At 54.6% G+C, this 21,606-nt stretch overlaps 1 protein-coding gene across 5 annotated transcripts in view; it reads left to right on the top strand.

Annotated features, from left to right (window-relative positions):
* The window catches only part of PPFIA1 (PTPRF interacting protein alpha 1), an 88,606-nt gene extending 67,509 nt beyond the window's left edge, over positions 1–21,097 (top strand). Inside the window, exons 20-29 of one of the 5 annotated variants that reach the window (XM_047775022.1) lie at positions 1,980–2,061; positions 2,175–2,375; positions 3,762–3,824; positions 10,210–10,385; positions 10,481–10,578; positions 13,214–13,389; positions 14,726–14,794; positions 16,237–16,402; positions 19,177–19,245; positions 19,770–21,097. In XM_047775022.1, coding sequence (XP_047630978.1) covers positions 1,980–2,061; positions 2,175–2,375; positions 3,762–3,824; positions 10,210–10,385; positions 10,481–10,578; positions 13,214–13,389; positions 14,726–14,794; positions 16,237–16,402; positions 19,177–19,235 — 1,090 coding nt within the window. In that variant the 3' untranslated portion in view covers positions 19,236–19,245; positions 19,770–21,097. Of the gene's footprint in view, positions 1–1,979; positions 2,062–2,174; positions 2,376–3,761; positions 3,825–10,209; positions 10,386–10,480; positions 10,579–13,213; positions 13,390–14,725; positions 14,795–16,236; positions 16,403–17,307; positions 17,753–19,176; positions 19,246–19,769 lie in introns of those variants that run through there. The other 4 variants (XM_047775023.1, XM_047775025.1, XM_047775024.1 and 1 more) reach the window with 4 other exon arrangements.
* The last annotated feature ends 509 nt before the right edge of the window (positions 21,098–21,606 follow it).

The raw sequence follows: 21,606 nt of genomic DNA, 5'->3' as shown, positions 1-21,606 counted from the left end.
GCAGCGGGTAATTTTTGTTCTGTCGCTTCACCAGAGACAAGCTCGACCTTAGGGAAGATGCTGTTTAAAAATGTAAAAACACTGTTTGAGTTGCCCAGGAAAAGCTGTTGTTTGAGTACAGTTGAGCATTTACAGAAGCATGGGTGTGAGACTCGACGTTCACGTCATAGCAATATTTTCTGTTTATTAACCCCGGTTCGTCTCATAGGCGCTCTTCAGCTAAATCCACACGGCCAGGGCCTAGTCCCTCTTGGCGCATTTTCAAGATAGGGGAAAGATCAGATCTCAGGCCTCATCCAAGCTGTGTGTGGGAGCCTGGCAGGCTGGCAGCGGCGTGCCCAGCGAGGGCCTGAGCCGCCCCTGTGCCCAAGGGCTGGCGCTGTGGTGCCATGCCACTGTGTCCTGAGCTCTAGATGGGCCCTGCAGCGTTCGGACTCGCTCCCTGTAAGCGCCTGCTCCTTGCAGGTGCAGGAGAGGCCCTTGGGCAGAGGCTGCGTGGCGGGGGCCGTGTCCCGCTGGAGTCGCAGAGCAGCCTTGGTGGCGTAGAGCCCGGGAAGCCGCTGTGCGTGTGCCAGGGGTGCAGCGTCCGTCTCAAAGCAACGAGGCGACGTCCGTGCGGAGGGCCCCCTGACACCGTGTTGCATCAGCAAAGCCCCGCGAGCTTCTTGGTGTGAAAGACAGCTGGGCGGTGTGGTGCTCGCGTCCCGATTATAAAACGCCTGTTGTCACTCACAGGTTGCATGACCTTTCAGAGTCGTGTCTGCTGCGCGTCGAGTCGACCGTGTTTCCAAGGGCCTTTCTCCCGTGACCCTGATGTCAAGCCTAGGCGGTGTGCGGCTTCCGTTGCTACCAGAGCAGGTGTTGAAGGACTCGGGCTCGCGTCTAGGGTTTGCCTCTCGAGGTGCTGGTGTAGTTAGTCCTAGATGGTTACATGTTGTTTATTCCCAGCAAACTTAAAGTTGTCTTATTTGAAATTTTACGTGAGTTATTTTGAGCTCAAGTTGTACAGACTTCACAGTCTTAAGAGGCTAATATCCTTTGAATGTATTGAAGAGCCGGCGTGTATCTTTAGAAATAAAAGATTCCGTGGTACGTTCTGCAGAAATTGTCCCAGGAAAACAGCTAAGAATGACCTAGGAATTTAAGAATGACTCAGGAATGCCCAGACCCGTGAGGTAAACGGACCTGTCCTTCCCGCTCCAGTCCCACCTTCTCTCCTCGACGGTTCCTCCTTTAAACTAACTGGTCGCTTTCAGGAAGAACTACATTAAGGTTCATGATGCTTCTTGTCTTGGCTCTGGGATGAGTCTGTTATCGGCAGACGCAGTCACTTCTCAAGATGGTTAGAGGAAAATTAGGGACGGGCTCTTGCAAGCCAGGTGCCCAGCATGTTTCTGTCCCCCCAAAGCACCCAGGACTCCTCCCGGCTTCCCGCCCCGGGTAGAGGTGCGGGGCTTTAAAGTTTCTGGATAGGAAACCTGTGGCTCAAACCACAGGATGACCCCGTGTCTTCATTCAGCAAACACCTACTTAGCTAAACAGCCGTGTAGAAAAAAGCAGCCAACATCCAGCCGCTCCCTTGCTTGCAGATTAGGGCACGAGTGGTGTTGCAAATGTACGTGGTTCTTTGGGTTTTCAAGGCGAGATGCTGAGCGCTCTGGAAGCTCTCAGAGGCAGACTCCTTTGTCCAGACGCAGGTGTGGTTTCCTCTGGCTGCGCCTTTGTCCTCTGTGTTTTCCCTTGAGTGTGAAGACGCCGCCGGGCTCTCAGGCTGCAGCGGTGCTTCCGCCCCGCAAGGAGCGAGTCTGTAGAGGCCGCGGCGCGGCCCCCGGGTGTCCTGACCAGGCGCTCTCTGGGCGGCGTGACACACTTGCATGAGGTGGGTGGGTGGCTTGGAAGAGTAAAGCAGGTGGCCGAGCCCGGCGCCCCTGCCCCTCTGGCCCGTGTGTGACAGCGAGTCTTGAACTTGTCGTTGGCAGGCACGAGCTGCTCGAGGACGCGCGGAGACAAGGCCTGCCTTTTGCCCAGTGGGATGGGCCGACGGTCGTCGTGTGGCTGGAGGTAAGGCTGCCGGCGGCCTCCCCGGGCTGGGCGCGCGTCTCTGGCCGGGGGGGGGGGGGGGGGTCCGTCCACGCGCGAGGCGTGACTGTGGCCTTGCTGTCTCCCGTCTCCAGCTCTGGGTGGGGATGCCCGCGTGGTATGTGGCCGCCTGCCGGGCCAACGTGAAGAGCGGGGCCATCATGTCCGCGCTGTCGGACACCGAGATCCAGCGGGAGATCGGCATCAGCAACCCCCTGCACAGGCTCAAGCTGCGGCTGGCCATTCAGGAGATCATGTCCCTGACCAGTCCCTCGGCGCCCCCGACCTCAAGGACGGTACGTGGCCGGAGAAGGAGCGTCTCGTGTCCGGGCTGCCTCCGTGCTGCGCTGTGAGCACAGCCCGGGGGGGCCGGTTTAGAAACTTGACAGCTCTTCATCCTCGGCAGGCAGCGGGGCTGTCAAAGGTACGTTCTCGAATACTGGCGAGCAGCGTGGCTGCGCTGTGCTGCCGTACAGAAGTAGGCGTTTCGCAGAGGTAAAACGTAATTATCCCAAATTTAAATACACGCTTAGAGAAAGGGAAGGGGAACAAGCCTCGGCCCAGGTCGCACTGTGACGGCGCTCCTCGTGGGACGTGTTCCGCGCTGGCACTCCCTCTTGGGAGCCCCAGACCACGGCCTCCAGATTCAAAGCCGTGTGCATCCATCCCCACGCAGTGCACTTGTGTTTCTCCCGTGGGAAGACCCGGCACATCCTCTGAGAGGGTTAAACCGGCCGGACGCGGGCAGGCCAGTGGGTGCGAAGGCCGGGCCAGGTCTTCATTTCTGGAGGGGAGGCTCTGTGCTGGCTCCCTCCCAGCTGGACTTTTAGGGGCACCGGAGGAGGGAGCTCAGAGCCTCGCACACGCTCCTCTGAGTCGCAGGGCAGGGCCTGGTCCGGGGCTTTGACTCACAGGGCAGGAGGGCTTTTATGTCTGCCTGATGTTGCTTCTGCGGGAAGCTGTGGCGGCGATGAGCCCGCGTTCTCACCCCTGGCTGGGAGCCCTTGTCCCCTGCTCCGGGCGTGTTTTCTCACTGCACCTCCTCTGCTCCCAGCTGTCTGCCCAGTCGCCTTTCGGGAAACAGAGCTGCTGGGGGTTTCCCCAGAGTTTGCAAAGTTTCTTGGGAAAAGTAGCTTTTCCGGGATTGAGTCTCATGTGCTGAAGAGGAGCGGTTTCCGGGAGGAAGCTGCCCACCCTCTTGGGGCCACAGCGATGCTAGGTGGGCTGTCAGGGCCCCTCCGGCCACTTGCAGGCATTTGCTGAGGGGTCCCCCCGCCGTGGGCCCCAGTGAGACTTTTGTACTCTTGTTGGTTGTGCTTTGTTTGAGTAAGACTGTTTTAAATACTTTGGAATTATTTGCAGTTTCGGAAGTACGAGGTGTATTTTCTTCTCTGTTTCACAGGCCCCAGGTGGTAGGCGTGGCAAGGAAAGCTCTAGAAACGAGGGCTCTTCTTGCATCGCTGACCACACAGTGTCATCAGCTGTGGTTCTTCCTAAGAGGGGGGCAAGCGTGGGTTCCGGTGTCTCGGGTTGTGTGTGGGCGTCTAGAACGAGAAGGTGGGGCGGCCGGCCTTGGCCTCCGCCTGCTCCTTTGACGTGCCCGTGGCTTACGTGTCTGCCACCTTTCCTCTCTGTCACTGCTTCCCTTGACCGGATGTGGCTGGTCCCTGGGGTCGCCCTAGACCACAGGAGATGTCTGGTTAACGCACGAGGAGATGGAAACGCTCCTGGCCTCGCCCCACACGGTCAGTCCCGGCCCCAAGCCTGCCCTCCTGTCTGCACCCCACTCTCGCGCTGCGCCCTTCCTGGCCTCTCGGTGGGAAACGTAGCATCGTTTTACATGAACTTGCGCTGGCGAAGTATTCCCCGTAGGTATTAGTTCAGTGTGTGGAGTAGAATCCGTGTTTTCTCTACTCTGCGTTCTCTTCGGGGCCTTGAGGTTGGCCGACCCCGCTGCACGTAGAGTAGAGACCTCAGTCCAGCGCCCTGAGCCTGGTTTTCCCCCAGTGGAGGTGCTTGCCATGGGGCCAGCTCCCTGCATGACCTGAGCCTGGTTTCCCCCTAGTGGAGGTGCTTGCCGTGGGGCCAGCTCCCTGCATGACCTGAGCCTGGTTTCCCCGAGTGGAGGTGCTTGCCGTGGGGCCAGCTCCCTGCATGACCTGAGCCTGGTTTTCCCCCAGTGGAGGTGCTTGCCGTGGGGACAGCTCCCTGCATGAGCCGCTGGGACTGTTGGTTGTGCATGAGTTTGCATGATGCTTTGAGTCTTTGACCGTTTTGCTCCGTTCAGCTGCACCTCCCCTGCAGCGCTCGCTGGCCTGCGTGCCGAGGCTCACCAGTACTAATGGCTCCGTTCTTTTGCCTCCTAACCACGTGACACCAGGAGGATGAGGAGGGAGGCCGGGCTCAGGTTGGAGACTTTCTATAGTCTACTCTTCACTGCGTGCACAGCAACAAAAGAATTGGAGAGTGACAGCTTGCAATTGGCTTTTCTTAACGTTCTTAACACCTCGACTTAGTCAGAATACTGCTAACGATTTGAACGCCAAAGCAGTAGCCAAAGCAAAGCATAGGATGGAAGAGCGCGTCTCATGGACAATTTTGAACCTTTGTGGCGGGGGGGGGGCTACCTGGTCGTTCGCTCTGACGGACGTGGCTCACATGGTTTGACCACGGTCTTTCCGCAGAGCCCTGTGGCTTCGCAGCTCCTGAGCTGAGGTGTCCTGGTCCCTGGTGGGGTCGCCTTAGTTATAAGATCTGCTGATGGGAAAGCTGTTGTAATTCATTTCCAGCGCAAGAGTCACCCAGGTTCTGCCTCCGTCAGTATTTACTGCAGGCAGCCCTGATGCTGTGTGGTTCCAGAGGCTTCCTCACTTGTGGAATCCTCAGAAATTGAGCCCCCAAACAAACAAATGAACACGAAGACGGGCACAACAGTATAACTCAAGTATGTTAATTTAAAAAATCAGAGCAGGTTCTCGTTTACGTACGCGTTGAATTTTCAGCTCCCAGTTCAGCTCCATAAAAGCTGTCACCACGGTTTTGCAGCCTCACCTCTGAGACAGTTCATTAAACACAGTGGTTTCCAAGCTGCGGTCTCCCACCATCACCGGGTGACACCCTGTGAGTTTAGCGACAAGTCGAAGGCCCCTGACTGTGGGCGGCAGTTTCCCTGAGGCTCTCGCAGTGGCACAGTGTCCACGGACCTTGAAAGGATAACTTTGTAACCAAAAAATCAAAGTAATTTTAAATCAGAGTTTTCCTAGAGTTCCCATCGTGGCTCAGCAGAAACGAATCTGCTTAGTATCCATGAGGATGCAGCTTCGATCCGTGGCATCGCTCAGGGGTTAAGGATCTGGAGTTGCCCTGAGTCGTGGTGTAGGTCGCAGACACAGCTCGGATCTGGCGTCGCTGTGGCTGTGGTGTAGGCCGGCAGCTGTAGCTCCGATCCGCCCCCTGGCCTGGGAACCTCCATATGCTGTGGGTGTGGCCCTAAAAATAATAATAACAATAATGCGTAATCAGCAAGCAAGAAACGAATACCAGATACTCACGCTGTGAGTGCCAGGCTTAGGAGAGTCAGGTTTGAAAGAGTGGAAAAGCAAGAATAGTGTGAGGATGCCTCAAAATACTTTATGTTTTTCTCCACTCCTGGTGGTTTATAGGAAGTAGTGAGACATTTATATTTTCTCTTAGAGTCTGAGTGTTCTTTTTGGAGTTGGGGTCATTCCTTCTGCTTCATTGGTCAATACTAAATTAGAGGTGTTTTTTTTTTTTTTTTTTTTGCTTTTTAAGGGCTGTACTTGCCTCATATGGAAGTTCCCAGGGCAGGTATTGCATTGGAGCTGCAGCTGCCAGCCTGCATGACAGCCACAGCAACATAGGATCTGAGCCGCGTCTCCCACCTACACCACAGCTCAAGGCAGTGCCAGAGCCCTGACCCGCTGAGTGAGGCCAGGGATTGAACCTGCGTCCTCATGGACCGTAGTCGGGTGTGTTACCTCTGAGCCACAATGGGAACTCCGTAGAGGCCATGTTTTTGAGACAGACCGTGGCGGGCGTGAAGAGATGCTATTTGTAGCGACTCCGTAAGGTAACTGCGGCGTGCCCGTGATGAAGAGGCCGTAGTCCTCTTGGAGAGTAACAGGCGCCTTCCTTTGATGTGTGTGTCTGTACCCACAATGCCTTTATTTTTTGTTGTGTAGACCTCGCCCATACTCTGTTTATCCCTAAAGATGTCATGGCTTTCCATGACATTATAATAAGTGGTATTTTTAAAACTTTCAATCGTGTTCACTTCTGGTATTTAGAAATACTGTTCAGATTTTTTTCTCGGCCATGCCCATGGCGTGTACCAGCTCCTGGGCCAGGGATCGACCTGAGCCACTGCAGTGATGATGCTGGATCCTTACCTGTTGTGCCACAAGGGAACTCCCATACCGTTCATTTTTCTCTCTTGACCTTATACCCTGCAACTTTGCTAAACTCACTTCCATGCTTGCCCCTGTTTTGCAGATTCATTTTCTATGTTGATAATCAGGTCCTATGCAAAGACAGTCTCGTTGCTTTTCCAGTTCACGTGATCTCGAGTTCTTTTTCTTGCCTTATTGCCGTGGCTAGGAGTTCCAGAGCAGTGTTGATGAAAAGTGGTGAGAGCAGACTCCCTTGCTTGACCCCGTCTCAGGGCGCATTGTATGATGTCAGCTCGGCACGTTCTGTAGATGCCCTTTTTGAGCTTGAGGCAGGGTTCATCCATTCCTAGGTTGCTGAGATTTCCGTTTAGGAATGGTGAGTATCCTCAGATGCCTTCTCTTTATCATTTGAGATAAAATCGTGGGCTTCCCTTTCATTCCATTGATTGAGTGAATTTCACTGGTTTTTCAAATATTGACTCAACTTTATGTTCTTGGGATAAACCCCACTTGTCTTGATATCTTGTTCTTTTAATTGAGTGTTGGTTTCCTGATATTTTGTTCAGGAATTTTGCATCTGTGTCTATGAGGGGTATTGGTCTGTAGTTTTCTTGTAATGTGTTTCTCTGCTTTAGGTATTAAGATAATTCTGGCCTCATTGAGTTAGGTGTTTCTGTTTAGGTTGGAATAGATTGTGTAGAATTGGTATTTTTTTTTCAAAATTGTTTTGTAGGATTCAGTGGTGAAGCCATTTAGGGTAGAGGTTTTGTGTGTATGTGTGGGTGGGTGGGTTAGGTGGTTTATAACCACACATTTGAGTTTTAATAGATACAGGCTCTGTTTCTAAGTTGCTTTCATAAATTATGTCTTTGGAGAAATGGGACCATTTTTGTCAGTGGAATGTGGAAGCCATTCTGTGTCACAAAAGCCACTTTGTCTTACCCTCCAAGTGCTCAGTGAGTGGCCTTGAATATCAACCAGCCACAACAGCCATGTCTCAACCCCTTATTTGCATGGTGGAAACTGAGAGAGGGCAGTCTGAAGCCGGCTGCCTTATGAGAAGAGCCCAGGGAGTTCCTCGGGGGCCTAGCAGTCAAGGGTCCGCTGGTGCTGCTGCTGCGGCACTGGTGTGATCCTCATGCCGTGGTGAGGCCCCCCCCCAAAGCCCAAACCACTACCCCAGGGCAGACGGACTCTCCTGCCCACTGCTCTCCTTAGTGTATCCACCCGGTCTCTTCTCACTGAGAGAGAGAGGAGGAGGGGAAGGAAGGAAGGACGCACCACCTTACTTTAGTGGCTTCGAGTTGTGCACAGTTGCCCTTACTCTCCTGTCAGTGTCCGTAGGGTCTGTGCTGACGTCCCCTTTCACTCTGTTTATGTTTTTTGGCCGCATCTATAGCATGCGGAAGTTTCTAGGCCAGGGATCAAACCTGAGCCACAGCGGTGACAATGCTGGATCCTTAACCCACTGAGCCACCAGGGAGCTCCAGTCTTCTCTTCTCTCTTGAGCTAGTTTCTCTTCTCTCTTGAGTTAGTTTTGTTGATATTTATTAAGAATCTGATTTTCATTTCAAGTTGGGGATTTTGGGTTGTTTTTTCATTTTTTGTTGTTTTTATGGCCACAGTTGAAGCATATGGAAGATCCTGGGCTAGGGGTCAAGTTGGAGCTGCAGCTGCCAGCCTACACCACAGACACAGCAACACCAGATCCAAGCCATATCTGTGACTTACACCACAGCTTGTGGCAACACCAGATCCTTAACCCCTGAGCGAGGCCAGGGATCGAACCTGCATCCTCATGGATACTAATCAGATTCGTTTCCGCTGAGCCACAATGGGAACTCCGGGGGGGGGGGCGGGGGGGTTGTTTTGGTCTTTTTGCCTTTTCTAGGGCCGCACCCGTGGCATATGGAGGTTCCCAGGCTAGGGGTCGAATCAGAGCTACAGCCGCTGGCCTACCCCAGAGACACAGCAGTGTGGGAGCTGAGCCGCGTCTGCAACCTACACCACAGCTCACGGCAATGCCGGATCCTTAACCCACTGAGCAAGGGCAGGGACCGAACCCGCAACCTCATGGTTCCTAGTCGGATTCCTTAACCACTGAGCCATGACGGGAACTCTGTTTTTTTTTGTTGTTGTTGTTTTGTTTTGTTTTTTAGTCTTTTTAGGGCCGCATATGCAGGAGGTTCCCAGGCGAAGGGTTGAATCAGAGCTGTAGCTGCCAGTGTACACTACAGCAACAGCAATGCATGATCTGTGACCTACACCACAGCTCATGGCCAGATCCTTAACCTACCAATCGAGGCCAGGGATCGAACCTGCCTCCTCATGGACACTAGTTAGATTCGTTTCTGCTGAGCCAGGATGGAAACTCCTGTTTCAAGTGTTTTTTTGTTTTTTGTTTGTTTGTGTTGGTCTTTTTGTCTTTTTAGGGCCACACCCGCAGCATATGGAGATTCCCAGGCTAGGGGTCGAATCCGAGCTGCAGCTGCTGGCCTGCACCACACCCACAGCAACATGGGATCCGAGCCTCGTCTGGGAACTATACCACAGGTCACGGCCAATGCCAGATCCTTAATCCACTGAGCGAGGAGGCCGGGGATTAAACCCAAGTCTCATGGATACTAGTTGGGTTTGCTAACCGCTGAGCCACGATGGGAACTCCTCAGGTTTTTTGAGGTGGTATCTCAGGTTATTTCTCTTCAGCCTTTCTCCATGTATCACGCAAGTATTGAATACTGTCAGTTTCCCTCCAGGCACCGGTTTAACTGTGTCCCACAGTTTTTTAATAGATTATATCTTCACTTCTATTCAGTTGCACGTATTTTCACATTTCACTTGTGCTCCATTCTTTGACACATGGATTATTTAGAAGCGTGCTCATTTCCAAATATTTGGGAGATTTCTGGGTGCCTTTTTTTAATGATTTCTGATTCAACGCTGAAGTCAGAGAACATGCTTTGTGTGATTTCAGTCCCTTTAAATATGTTGAGGTGGTCTGCCGTAAAGAACATGCCCTGTCCCCGCACAAAGCGGGTCCTGCTGCTGCCCGGGGGAGCAGTTGATGACATGCCAGCAGGGTCAGGTGGGGGCCAGTGTTGCCCAGAGCTTCTGGGTCCCTGCGCGGTTGGCTGGAGGCCGGCCTTGGCCGTTCCCAGGTCATTGCAGGAGGAGAGCTGAGGTCTCCGGCGGTAACTGTGTCCTTTCAGTCCTGTCAGTTACTGCTTGCTTCTCGCTTTCGAAACTGTTTTAATTCACGAGATGGATTGTGAGATTAACATGTCCATGAAGGAAACAAAGTGTTAAAAATAAAGGCAGTGAGTAGGTTCGATTGATCCTTCAAACTTGTTCATGAGTCGTGATCCTTCTTTGTTGGCGTATTGTCGCACATAAAAGCTATGTCAGGAGAGTAGCGTGTGGCCAGTTGCAGCTTTATTGTGGTTTGGTGAATAAGGGCACTTTATGAGCACAAATGAGCATGGCTTTTTAATGGTAGAATCCCTTTTGTGGAAAGCTGGCAAATTTGCTGGCAATTTAAAGGTGGTCAACAAGGCACAGGATTATGTTGAAGTTGCAAACACAGCAGCCTTGTTGCCAGTGCCCTTAGCCTCTGAGAATGTGTCGTAGCTTCAAAGCCCCGTTTCAAGGTCATGTAAACAGCCCTCTGGCCGCTTCTCCGGGGCTGCTCCCCGCACTGATGGTTCTCAATTGTTGAAAGCAGACCCTGGCCTACGGGGACATGAACCACGAGTGGATCGGCAACGAGTGGCTGCCCAGCCTGGGCCTCCCGCAGTACCGCAGCTACTTCATGGAGTGCCTGGTGGACGCGCGGATGCTGGACCACCTGACCAAGAAGGACCTCCGCGGGCAGCTGAAGATGGTCGACAGTTTCCACAGGTGGGCGCCGCAGGGTCGCCTCGCCGGCTGGCTAGAGGCTGTGCCTGTTGCCTCGTCTAAAGTTTTTCTTTCTCTTTCTTTTTAATCGGAAATAGAAACAGTTTCCAGTGTGGAATTATGTGCCTGCGAAGGTTAAATTATGACCGAAAAGAACTGGAGAGAAGAAGAGAAGAAAGCCAGAATGAACTAAAAGGCTAGTACGGTCTGTTGCGTTGATTCGGCATAGTTCTTGCTTCCCGGTGTATTCGCAGCCTTGGTGATTTCCTATTTTAAAAGAAAAGCAAATCAGGAAATGCGTTCAGTGGAGGAGACTCATCTGGCCCCCTGGAGGAGGAGGGAGGGGTAAAAGGAGTGGTGCCAGCATCCGCCTCCGCGACCAGAGAACTGGCGCCTGCGTGCGTGGGCTTATACCTCAGTCAGTAGGTCAAGGTCTCAGGGTAAACACGTTCCCCACGACGTTAGAGAATTCTTGTCTGGGTGACATGCCCTGCGTCTCCCAGAGATGCTGGTACGCAAAGTAGGTAACTCCAGGAGTTCCCGTCATGGTGCAGCGGAAACGAATCTGACTAGGAACCATGAGGTTGCGGGTTCAATCCCTGGCCTCGCTCCGTGGGTTAGGGATCCGGTGTTGCCACGAGCTGTGGTGTAGGTCGCAGACGCGGCTCGGATCCCGCATTGCTGTGGCTCTGGTGTAGGCTGGGGGCGACAGCTCCGATTCGACCCCTGGCCTGGGAACCTCCATATGCTGTGATTGCAGCCCTAGAAAAGGCAAAAAAAAACAAAAAACAAAAACCAAAACAAAGTAGGGAACTCCAGGGATGCTGGTTACATGCTGTAGGTAGCTCCCGAGATGCTGGCGCACGCCGTAAGGAACTCCAGGGATGCTGGTTACACACTGTAGGGAACTCCAGAGCTGAGTACAGGATCCTGCTGGTCGATCACTTGATTCTTCTCTCTTTTTGTATCCAAAATGCGTTTATTGGGATCATTTCTCCATCTATCTTGATGCCGGGAGCTCTTAGGGCTGCTTCCGTCTGAAGGTGCATCCTCCTGCCGCCTCGCTTTTCCTCCCGTGGGCTGGCAGAGAACAGCAGAGCAGCCCGTACCCACTCTGCTGTCTGTGCCTGTGGCAGAGGACGGCGAGTGTAGAGCATCTCGGGCCTCCTCCTCTCCTCTGGAGACGGATGGAGGGCATCCTCTGCGAGAGGCGCCTTCTCGAGGGCGGTCCTCCCGCCGCAGAGGGCACTCCCTTGATGTCACCGTGAACAGTGCTGCTCTGGCCATTTGTCTGCGGACTCGAGGAGCACGGAGGACAGGGAGCTCTGCTCCCAGGCTGGAGGGACGGGCCTTGGAGGCAGATGGGCTGTCCTTCGCCGGGGAGGGGGCAGGCGTCTCGGTTAGAAAGGAGGCGGGGTGCTCGTCTCACTCCCTGTGCCTCTGAATGGGATGAGCCAGGGCAAGAGAGCCTTCGACACCGGCTCAGAATCGAACCTCCTGCTCCCTGGGGCTCAGGTGAAGGGTCCGGCCCGGACCCTGCTATGGCGCGGGTTCGATCCCTGGCCTGGGAACTGCCACGTGCCATGGGTGTGGCCAAAAAAGTGAAACCTCCCAGAATTTTCAGAAAATAAAGGAATCACTAATGATAGTGATAGCAATACTCATTGAACCACTGTGGGCACTGTCAGAGGTTACTTTCTTTGATCCGTACGCAGCTCTGTGAGGGTGTGTGATGGTTTCATCCCTGGTTTTTACTAAGAAATTAAAGGTGAAAATTTAATGGCTGGAGAGATGGCCCATTTGAAGGACGGTCTGGTCATGACTGAGTTACGGGGAAGCATGAGAAAAGCCAGTAGCCAGCATTCATGCTGTGTGTGCCTTTGTCTAGAGAAGCGTTTGGAAATGATGTGTGTGAAGCTGTTTCACTTGTTTCCCAGATCCCTTTTTTTTTTTTTTTTTTTGGCTTCTCTAGGGCTGCACCCACAGCACATGGAGGTTCCCAGGCTAGGGGTTGAATCGGAGCTGTAACCGCCAGCCTACACCACAGCCACAGCGACTCAAGCTCCGAGCCACGTCTGCGACCTACACCACAGCTCACGGCAACACCGGATCCTCAACCCACTGAGCAAGGCCAGGGATCAAACCTGCGTCCTCATGGATACTAGTCAGGCTCTTAACCCGCTGAGCCACAGTGGGAACTCCAGGCTTCACAATTAGAAATGAAAGGGTTGTGCTGAATTGAGCAAGCTGTCCTGACACAGTGCCAACTCTTGATGACGGGAACAAAGTGTATGGGAGTCTGTATCTGAGCCATGTTCGTGCCTGATGGGCATTCCCTTTTTTTTTTTTTTTTTTTTGTCCTTTTGTCTTTGTAGGGCTGCACCCAAGGCATATGGAGGTTCCCAGGCTTGGGGTCCATGTGGAGCTGTAGCCACCGGTCTACGCCACGGCCAGAGCAACGCCAGATCCTTAGCCCACTGAGCGAGGCCAGGGAACCAACCTGCGTCCTCATGGACGCTAGTCGGGTTCGTTCACTGCTGAGCCACGACGGGGCCTCGCGGGCCTTCACCTTCTTATGTGTCCTTTCGTCCCTGAGCCCTGGATCCCCGTCCTGAAGGTGAACGGGGTAACGACGTCGTTAATCCTGGGCTCACGCGGAGGACGAACAGCTTCCGCTCGGGTAGAAACGGGCCCGAGCGCGGTGTGTGAGCGCCGGAGGGCTGCCCGCCTGCAGGGCCTCCCAGCCCTTGTGGAGTCGCGTCGTGGTCGGGAGCTGGGGGCTGCGGGCACGTGGGCGACGAGCTTTTCAGACGGCTCTCCCTCACCCGCAGACGTGCTCGTCTGGAGCAACGACCGCGTCATCCGCTGGATCCTCTCCGTTGGCCTCAAGGAGTACGCCAACAACCTGCTCGAGAGCGGCGTGCACGGCGCGCTCCTGGCCTTGGACGAGACCTTCGACTTCAGCGCTCTGGCCCTCTTGTTACAGATCCCCACGCAGAACACCCAGGTGCGTGCCGCCTCGCCGCCGCCGCCGCGGCTTCCCCCGGGGCGGGGGGGCGCGTGTGGCCGGGACCAGACGGCCGCGACGCCCCTCCACGCCGGGCCGCACGGCTCGCACCCAGGAACGCGGACTCCTCCGCCTCTCCGCCCACGTCTCCCCGTTTTCCCTCGGAAGCGTGGGTCTCGCAGTAAACCAAACGAGGGCCGGCGTCCTCATTGGCTGCTGAGAGTGCCGTGCATTTAGTTCTTATGTGGAGAGAAAAAGGCCTCTGACGTGCCAGAGGAAGGTTTTGTTAATTTTGTTCCTATGGGTGCCGGCCCTGTATCATTCTTTTTGACTCGTGGGCTCATTTGAGCTTCAGCAGTTTTTTAAATTCTTCTATAGAAGATTGTTTATCTTTTGCCAGTACCAGCCCCTAACCACGAGGCACGCTTTTATCTGTAATTTCCAAGAGGTCAAGAATTCCTCCCCTAAGTGCCCATCCGTGGACTGACATTTAACCCCCACGTAAAACATTGACATGGAGTTCCCACTGTGGCCCAGCGGGTTGTGAATCCGACCAGTATCCACGAGGATGTGGGTTCGATCCCTGGCCTCACTCAGTGGGTTAAGGATCTGGCAGTGCCGTGGCTGTGGCATAGGCTGGCAACTGCAGCTCTTAGCCTCCTAGCCTGGGAACTTTTATATGGCCCTAAAAAGCAAATAAATAAATAATAAAATATTCTTGGAGTTCCCGTCGTGGCGCAGTGGTTAACGAATCCGACTAGGAACCACGATGTTGTGGGTTCAATCCCTGGCCTCACGCAGTGTGTTAAGGATCTGGTGTTGCCGTGAGCTGTGGTGTAGGTTGCAGACGCGGCTTGGATCCCGCGTTGCTGTGGCTCTGGCGTAGGCCAGCAGCTGCAGCTCCAATTAGACTGCTAGCCTGGGAACCTCCATATGCTGTGGGAGTGACCCTAGAAAAGGCAAAAAAAATTAAAAATTAAAAAATTAAAAAATACAATAAAATATTGTTATGCTGGTCTCCATGAGGACGCAGGTTCCATCCCTGGCCTCGCTCAGTGGGTTAAAGGATCCAGTGTCGCCGCAAGCTGCGAGGTGGGTCGCAGACACGGATCAGATCCCTTGTCGCTGAGGTGTAGGCCAGCAGCTGCAGCTCCAGTTCGACCCTAGCCTGGAAACTTCCGAATGCTGCAGATACTGCCGTAAAAAGACAGACAGACGAACAAGTCAGTAAAAGACTGTCTTGGTTTGAGGGGTGTGTTTTCAAGTCTTGGTTAAAGCACATGGTTTACGGATGTTAAGGTGAAAGTTTTAGGGTGCTGGTGTTTTATGATTGCAGGCTCGTGCTGTCTTGGAAAGAGAGTTTAACAACCTTTTGGTCGTGGGGACTGACAGGCGGTTTGATGAGGTGAGTTTTCAGCTTAATGGTTTTAAAGTTGCAGCAATGTAAATTGTTTTATTTTGCTTGTGTGAGCCCCTGTAACTAGAGTAGCTCTTCTAAATGTAGAGATGATTTTACTTAACAAGTTAGGCTTTTCTCTTAAACATGTATTAACAAATGAGCTGTGAAGAAAGTCATATCAGGAGTTCCCAGTGTGGCTCAGTGGTCTAAGCTGACATAGTGTCCCTGAGGATGTGGGTTCGGTCCCTGGCCTTGCTCAGTGGGTTAAGGATCCGGCGTTTCCGTGGGCTGTGGTGTAGGTTGCAGAATGAGACTCGAATCTGGCGTTGCTGTGGCTGGGGTGTAGGCCGGCAGCTGCAGCTCCCGTTCGACCCCTGGCCTGGGAACTTCCACATGCCACAGGTGTGGCCCTAAAAAAGAAAAGAAAAGAAGAAAACTAGTATCGTCAGTAAGACATGGTGGGGTTTTTTGCTGTTTATAAGTTTTTGCCCTTTAACTCGGTATCCCTCGGGACAGTTTTTCACACTGTAAAGCAGTGGTTTCGGCTTAGGGTGGAGTGGGTGTGTTTGGGGACAGCTGGATGTCTTTCCCGACCCAGAGGCTTTGTGCTTCCGGAGCACACTTCATATTGAGAGACGCGGGGTCAACTCCCGCGTACAAAACCCAACTCCCGCGACTCACGGTCATGTGTGAGTCCCCTCCCGGGACCCGAAAGCCGTGAGCTGGCCCTGTCGCCCCCTGAGGCAGACCTGTTTACCGCTCGAAAACAGTCTTCAGACCCGGGAAAGCGTGTCAGCTCGTGTACAAGAGGAAACCTCTAAGGATCCGCGTGGCTGGGGCCGTGGTGCAGGCCGGCAGCTGCGGCTCCGATTCAGCCCCTGGCCTGGGAACTTCGTAGGCCACGGCGGGGTCCTAGAAAGACAAGGCATTTGTGTAACAAAGACGTGGAAGCTGCTCCTGGCGGGAGGAACGTGCCCCGGGAGGCCCAGCTCCGCCCTCGCTTACAGAGCAGGGTCCCCGCGAAGGTGTTACACGCCTCTGCCACTGTCACAAGTTCCTGATTTGGGCAGATAATCACATGAGTTCCCGTCGTGGCTCGGCAGTAACGAACCTGACCTGTGTCCGTGAGGACGCAGGTTTGATCTCTGCTCAGTGGGTTAGGTAAGGACCCTGCGTTGCTGGGGTGTAGGTCGCAGACGCGGGACTTGGATCCCGTGTTGCTGTGGCAAAGGCTGGCGGCTGTAGCTCTGATTCGACCCCTCGCCTGGGAACGCCTGTATGCCGCGGGTACGGCCCTAAAAAGACAGACAGACAGACAGACACACACACACACACACACACAGTGGGGTTAAATACGTGTGCGCAGAGGTGCAGTAGCCAGTGCAGGCGTTTTAAAGGGCTGCTCCTCCGTGTAAAGTCCGTCTTGTTCCCTGTCCTCCCTGCACCAGGACGACGACAAAAGCTTTAGGAGAGCACCCTCCTGGAGAAGAAAGCTCAGACCGAAGGACGTGCGTGGTGTGGCCGCCGGGTCCTCAGAGGTCCTCCCCGCGGACTTCCGGGCCACCTCCCCTCTGTCCTCACCCCCCCTGCAGCCAAAGAAGGCGCAGCCGGACGGTAGGTGGCGCGGCGCCGCCGGAGGTCATCCTAACCCGGTGTGTGCGCGTGGCGCGGTCGCACAGTGGTTTGCAAGTGCTTGTCTGGTTGAGTATCAGCATCTTCCTCCAGCTGATAAGCGCAGAGTCACGTGTGTTCTCAGAGCGTTAGCGCGACGCCCCCGCCTGTCCAGACGTGCGCGTGGCAGGCAGCGCTCAGAGGCCCCTCGGCCACACGGCCTCCACCTCGGACTCGTCTGCACCCGGGGAGGGCGACCGAGGCACCTTGGTGACTTCGTGAGAGGGCGTCCATCCTCCCCATCTCCCCTCCGTCCCTGCCGCTGTCTGTGCCTTTCGTGCCGCACGGGGACGGGGAGAAGGGGGACGGCGGAGGCAGCGTCCCCGCCGTCGGGCCCGCCGCTGTCCTTCCCAGCCACGCGCTGCTTTTCCCTTTGACGGCCCTCCTGCCGGGGGACCCCCGCTAGTTAGGGTTGGCCAGGGTCCCTGGCAGACCCCTCAGCTCTGCTGTGTCCCCACTCGCTCCGTGTCCCCTTCCGGAAAAGGGTTGCCTTGGCGGCGTCCTCTGGGCCAGCCGCGAGGGGCACAGAGGGCTCTGAGGAAAGCGCCTGCTGTGTGGGCGTAGCTGGGGTCACGCTGGCGCTCCTGTCTTGGCTGACCGCCCGCCCCTGCCGTCTGCCAGGGCCGCACAGGCCACGGGAGCCGTGGTTTAAGGTGCACGGCGGGGGCTCTGCCGTGTGCTGTCGTCAGCCCTCCCCGTCGGTAGGTTTACTCGTTGCTCTCACCTGCCTCGTAAAAACCCGAGCGAAGGGCCTTTAGGAATATGCCTCGCGGAGCTGGAGGCTTGCAGGGAGGCTGACGTACAGGGCAGCGCTTCTGTTAAAAAGCTGCCTTCTCTGCTTTTCCCAGGCTCACGGCAGGACAGGCCTTGAGAAAGTTTCTTCCCTCTGAGACTGAGTCCTGGGTGAAAGAAGGCAGTTGAAACTGCAGCCACAGGAGGCTCTGCGCTTCCAGGAAATCTGAAGAAGCGCTGCAGGCCGCCGTGGGGGCTGTGGGTCAGGCTCCGAAGGGGAGTGGGTGGAGAGGTGGACGGAGCGAGCCTGCGAGCCGGGGTCGCGGTCTTCTCCCCCGGCACGGAGGCGTCAGAGGAGTTCCGGGCGGCAGGGTCATTGCTTTAGAGGTGGCGCCGTTCTTGGCAAACACATAGACAATGGACGTCCCGCTGCAGCGCCTCGCGGACGGCTGCCTCTTCCACGGAAGCTCTGAAATTGGTTCCTCACGTAAATGATCTCCAGGAGTTCCCACCGTGGCTCAGCGGTTAGCAAATCCTACCAGCATCCATGAAGACATGGGTTCGAGCCCTGGCCTTGCTCAGGGGGTTAAGGATCGGGCGTTGCTGTGAGCCGTGGCGTAGGTCGCAGACGCGGCTTGGATCCCGCCGTTGCTGTGGCTGTGGCCTAGGCTGGCGGCTATAGCTCCGGTTAGACCCCTAGCCTGGGAACCTCCATATGCTGCAGGTGCCGCCCTAAAAAAGACAAATAATAATAATTTCCACGTCTTTCATAATAAACTCATGATATCTAAACTAAAAAACAAAAACAAAAACAGAAACAAAACTGCATCTCTTTGCCAGAGTTTGATAATATGCTAGGAGTATTTCTCTCCCAAGGAGCATGTAGTTAATTTTTCCTGATTTTAACTGTAATTTGGCCTTCAGCTTACTGAAGAATAGTCTAAACGAGTGCTTTCTTATTTTTCTCATAGCTTCATTGCCAGCTCCTCAACGTAAACTGCATTTGCCTGTTAAATGTTCACATGAGAGTTTAGATTAAGATAAGCCTTGAGAGAGGTGTGGGGCTCTATTACATGGGAGATGACTTTTTACCCTAAGGCATAAGCAGTTAAAATGGGTTGTTTTCACGGCTCTTTAAGGCAAACAGCAGCAGGGCTGTGGGGCCCTTAGAAGCAGAAGGATGTATAAAGATGATCCGTTTCCATCAGCAGCCTTAACGTCCTTTCTAGAAGCAGGGCAGAGTATTGATAAGAGGTGTTCCAGTGGACCAGTGAGGAAACCAAAAACGTAGAATCGGGAGCCGCGAGTTTCTGCTGGGCGCTTAGGGAGGAAATTTCTTGTTCACCTTGAACGGGGTCGGGGTGCAGGGGCTCACCTGCTGGGCCAGGCAGCCTGTTTCCCGACAGGAAAAACCGTCAGTTGTGAGATGACGCCCGGCGGGAACTGAGACAGGGCTTCCTCTTTGCTAGACCGCTCCCCTCTGGCCACCCTGCACCGGCCCCATGGGGAGTGTCACCAGGGCCCCGGCAGGGAGTGCCGGCGGCTCCCAGGGCCGAGTAGGCCCAGCCTCTTCCGTCACTGTCATCCCCCGGGGGTCGCTGCTCTCTCTGCTCACCCGTTCTGCCAGGTGCCATATTTAGGGCCCAAAGGAGGTCCAGTCGCCCCGTAAATCCAGAGGGCTGAAGGCAAAATGACATTGCTGCGCCAGGTAGCTGTCATCAGGAAGTGGTTCTGTGTCCCCAGGCGTGCCAGCGCTGTTTTAGCCCGGACCCCCGGGCCTCCCAGGGCTGGTGGGGCAAGGGGGACCCCCACGTGCAGGCGCTTAGCTTCACTTTCTCTGGCTCGCCCGCCCTCTGGAAGTTTCCCCGGAACCTCAGGAGGTGCAGGTGCCGTGTGGGTGTGAGTGTGTGGACCTGCGCCCGTGTGACGTTTTACGACTAACTGCACGCTGTGTTTGCACGCCTCCCTCGCGGCGGTCGGAACAGGCGGCGTGTCGGGATCGCAGAGGCTGGATTCTGCCACAGTCAGGACTTACTCCTGCTGAAGCCCCGCCGGTGAGTGGGGAGCAGCCGGGCCCCAGCGTCCGCGCTGACGTTGGGCTGGGGCGGCCGGAGAGCAGAGGGCAGAAAAGCGCAGGGAGAGTGGTTCCGAGCCCGGCCCGGGGTCTCCTGCGGGGACCTCGTGGGCGCTGCCGGGACCCGGCCATCCGCCATCAGCAGCGCGGGGCTGACGCGCCCCCCGCGCAGCCTGCCCTGAAGCCGCCCGAGCTCCCCGTCTCTCTCCTGCTCTCGCCTGTCCTCCCGTCTCAGCCGGGACGTTCGCCTGGTTGGTTTCGTGTTTATCAGCAGCCTCTAGACGTGGGCCGGAGGGAGGTCAGGCGGGGACCCCTCTCCTCCGTGTACTTGGCCCGTGACGTTTCTCTAGACGCTCAAAGCAGCGGAAGCGCAGAAAGGAGGGGAGGGGAGGGCAGGTGGGCGAGGGGCCGAGGCCCAGGAGCCCCCCCCCCCCCCCCCCGCAGCCGCCCTGCCGTCCGCGCGGCCCGTCCCGGCGCTGATCCGTGCCCGCCTTTGTCTTCCAGGCTACCCCCACTACTTCTACCGCTGACGCGCAGCCGTGGCCCAGCAGAGACCCTCCACCCCGATGGACTCGTCCGTCTGTTCATACTTGTTATATGGACCCGGAGATATTTTATTACAGAGTTTTTAATTAGAGAAAAATTCATGAATACCCTAGAGAAAATATTTTAGAATTTAATGTTTCTTATATTTATGTAAACTTATGACTTCATTTATATAGCTACTTACTTTTTCATGTATATCCAGGCTATAAATATCCTTTCAAATCCGTTCATGTTCTTATATCTGATTTTAGTCTTTCAAATGAATGTGCGGTAAGGCTTGTATGTATAAATCTTATGAACAAATATAGGGCTTTTGTAAATTGTGCGTTTTATTGTAATTATCATTGTTTAATTTTTTAATAATAAACCGCCACAGAGGAAAGGATTTTACTGCGTTTGTAAAATCAAGACACAGTTGCACTAACCTTCACACCATGTGACTCGGCTCTGCAACAGTCGTTTTGAAGTGAGCCAACCTAATTTCAAGCAGTTGTTACATTTTAAGGACTGACCTTAACTGTACTTTTTCTAGCAAGAAAAGCTTTACTCTGCAGCGTGGAGAGATGAATACTGGGTGTTAAGTGTCTAATAAAATCTGGACCGGAAGCGTTGTCAGAACCCTCCGCAAAGCTCTGTGGACCGCTTACCTCCTCCCCAGCCTGGTCTCCGGGGGCCCGGCGGGGGCTGGGGAAAGAGACCCGGTGGGCTGGGCCCCGCGCCCGCCCCTTCCAGCACCTTCCTTCCAGCACCTTCCCAGACCTTCCCGCGCTCCTCCTGCGGGCAGGCGGGGTCAGGCCCCGGCAGACGCTCTGAGAGGACCAATGGCGGAGCCCTTCGTGAAGCGAGAGACCCTGGAAATAATGCGACGCGACCCTAATAAAGGCCTTATTTTTCTTACGTAAATCCTCTCTTTACATCTGTTTGTAAACAGGTTTAAAGACGGACCTAGTCGTTCATTTTTAGATTTTGACGATATAGCCATTTTGGATTGTATAAGTAGCAAATGTAACTTTTATCTTTTAAGTGGCATATTAAAAGCCAGCAGGAACTGTGTTCAGATCGCGGTGCATTATTTATTATGCAGCTGATAGGGAGAGACACCTGTCTTCTTGCCTTTGGTTTCTGCTTTCAATCTACTTGTACAATTCCTTGTCGCCATTCTGTTTTTCTAGTAATCTTTTGGGAACTTGCTGATTATGTAACAAAGTATATGTACAGTCTACTTTTGAACTATTTTTATCACAGTGTTATTTATTGCTTTCTTTCAATAAAGTACTGAAGCGTTTTCCACTGCCAACAAAGAGTACAGCCGGTGCGCTGGAGTTACGCTGACAGGTGACGGCAGCTGCTGTGGTGCCGGCCCGGGCCGGCCGACTCATCGGAGCCAGGGTCCTCATGGGAAGTTGCGTTAGGAATCAGTGGATGCTGTGAAAAGCGGGAAGGTGGGCAGAGGGGCGCAGGTGCCCTCCGCAGCATGTTCTCATCACTACCCGAGGGAGCCGGGCCCGGGCAGATGAGGGCAGGGGCCACCGCCGACCTCCACACACAGGGCAGCTCTGCAGGTGCACCTGCAGGGCCGGGGGCCTGAACGCTGAGACCAGGCAGTGTGTGCACGTGTCTGTGCCTGTGCACTTTTCAGCCTTCTTTCAGTCCCCAGTTTTTATTCGTCACATATTTCCTAGAAACAGGAACATGGCAAGAGGGTCGGGGGGGTATGAAAACAGACCCCTCGTGCAAACCCGTCTTCACAGCTCTGCGAGCATCCGGGAGCAGGCTCCCCAGCAGCAGCTCTCCT

This window comes from Phacochoerus africanus, chromosome 4 (assembly GCF_016906955.1).
Source record: "Phacochoerus africanus isolate WHEZ1 chromosome 4, ROS_Pafr_v1, whole genome shotgun sequence".
In the NCBI taxonomy this organism is placed as follows: Eukaryota; Metazoa; Chordata; class Mammalia; order Artiodactyla; family Suidae; genus Phacochoerus; species Phacochoerus africanus.
Note: the sequence above shows the minus strand (reverse complement) of the source record. Positions and strands in the feature narration are given on the sequence as shown.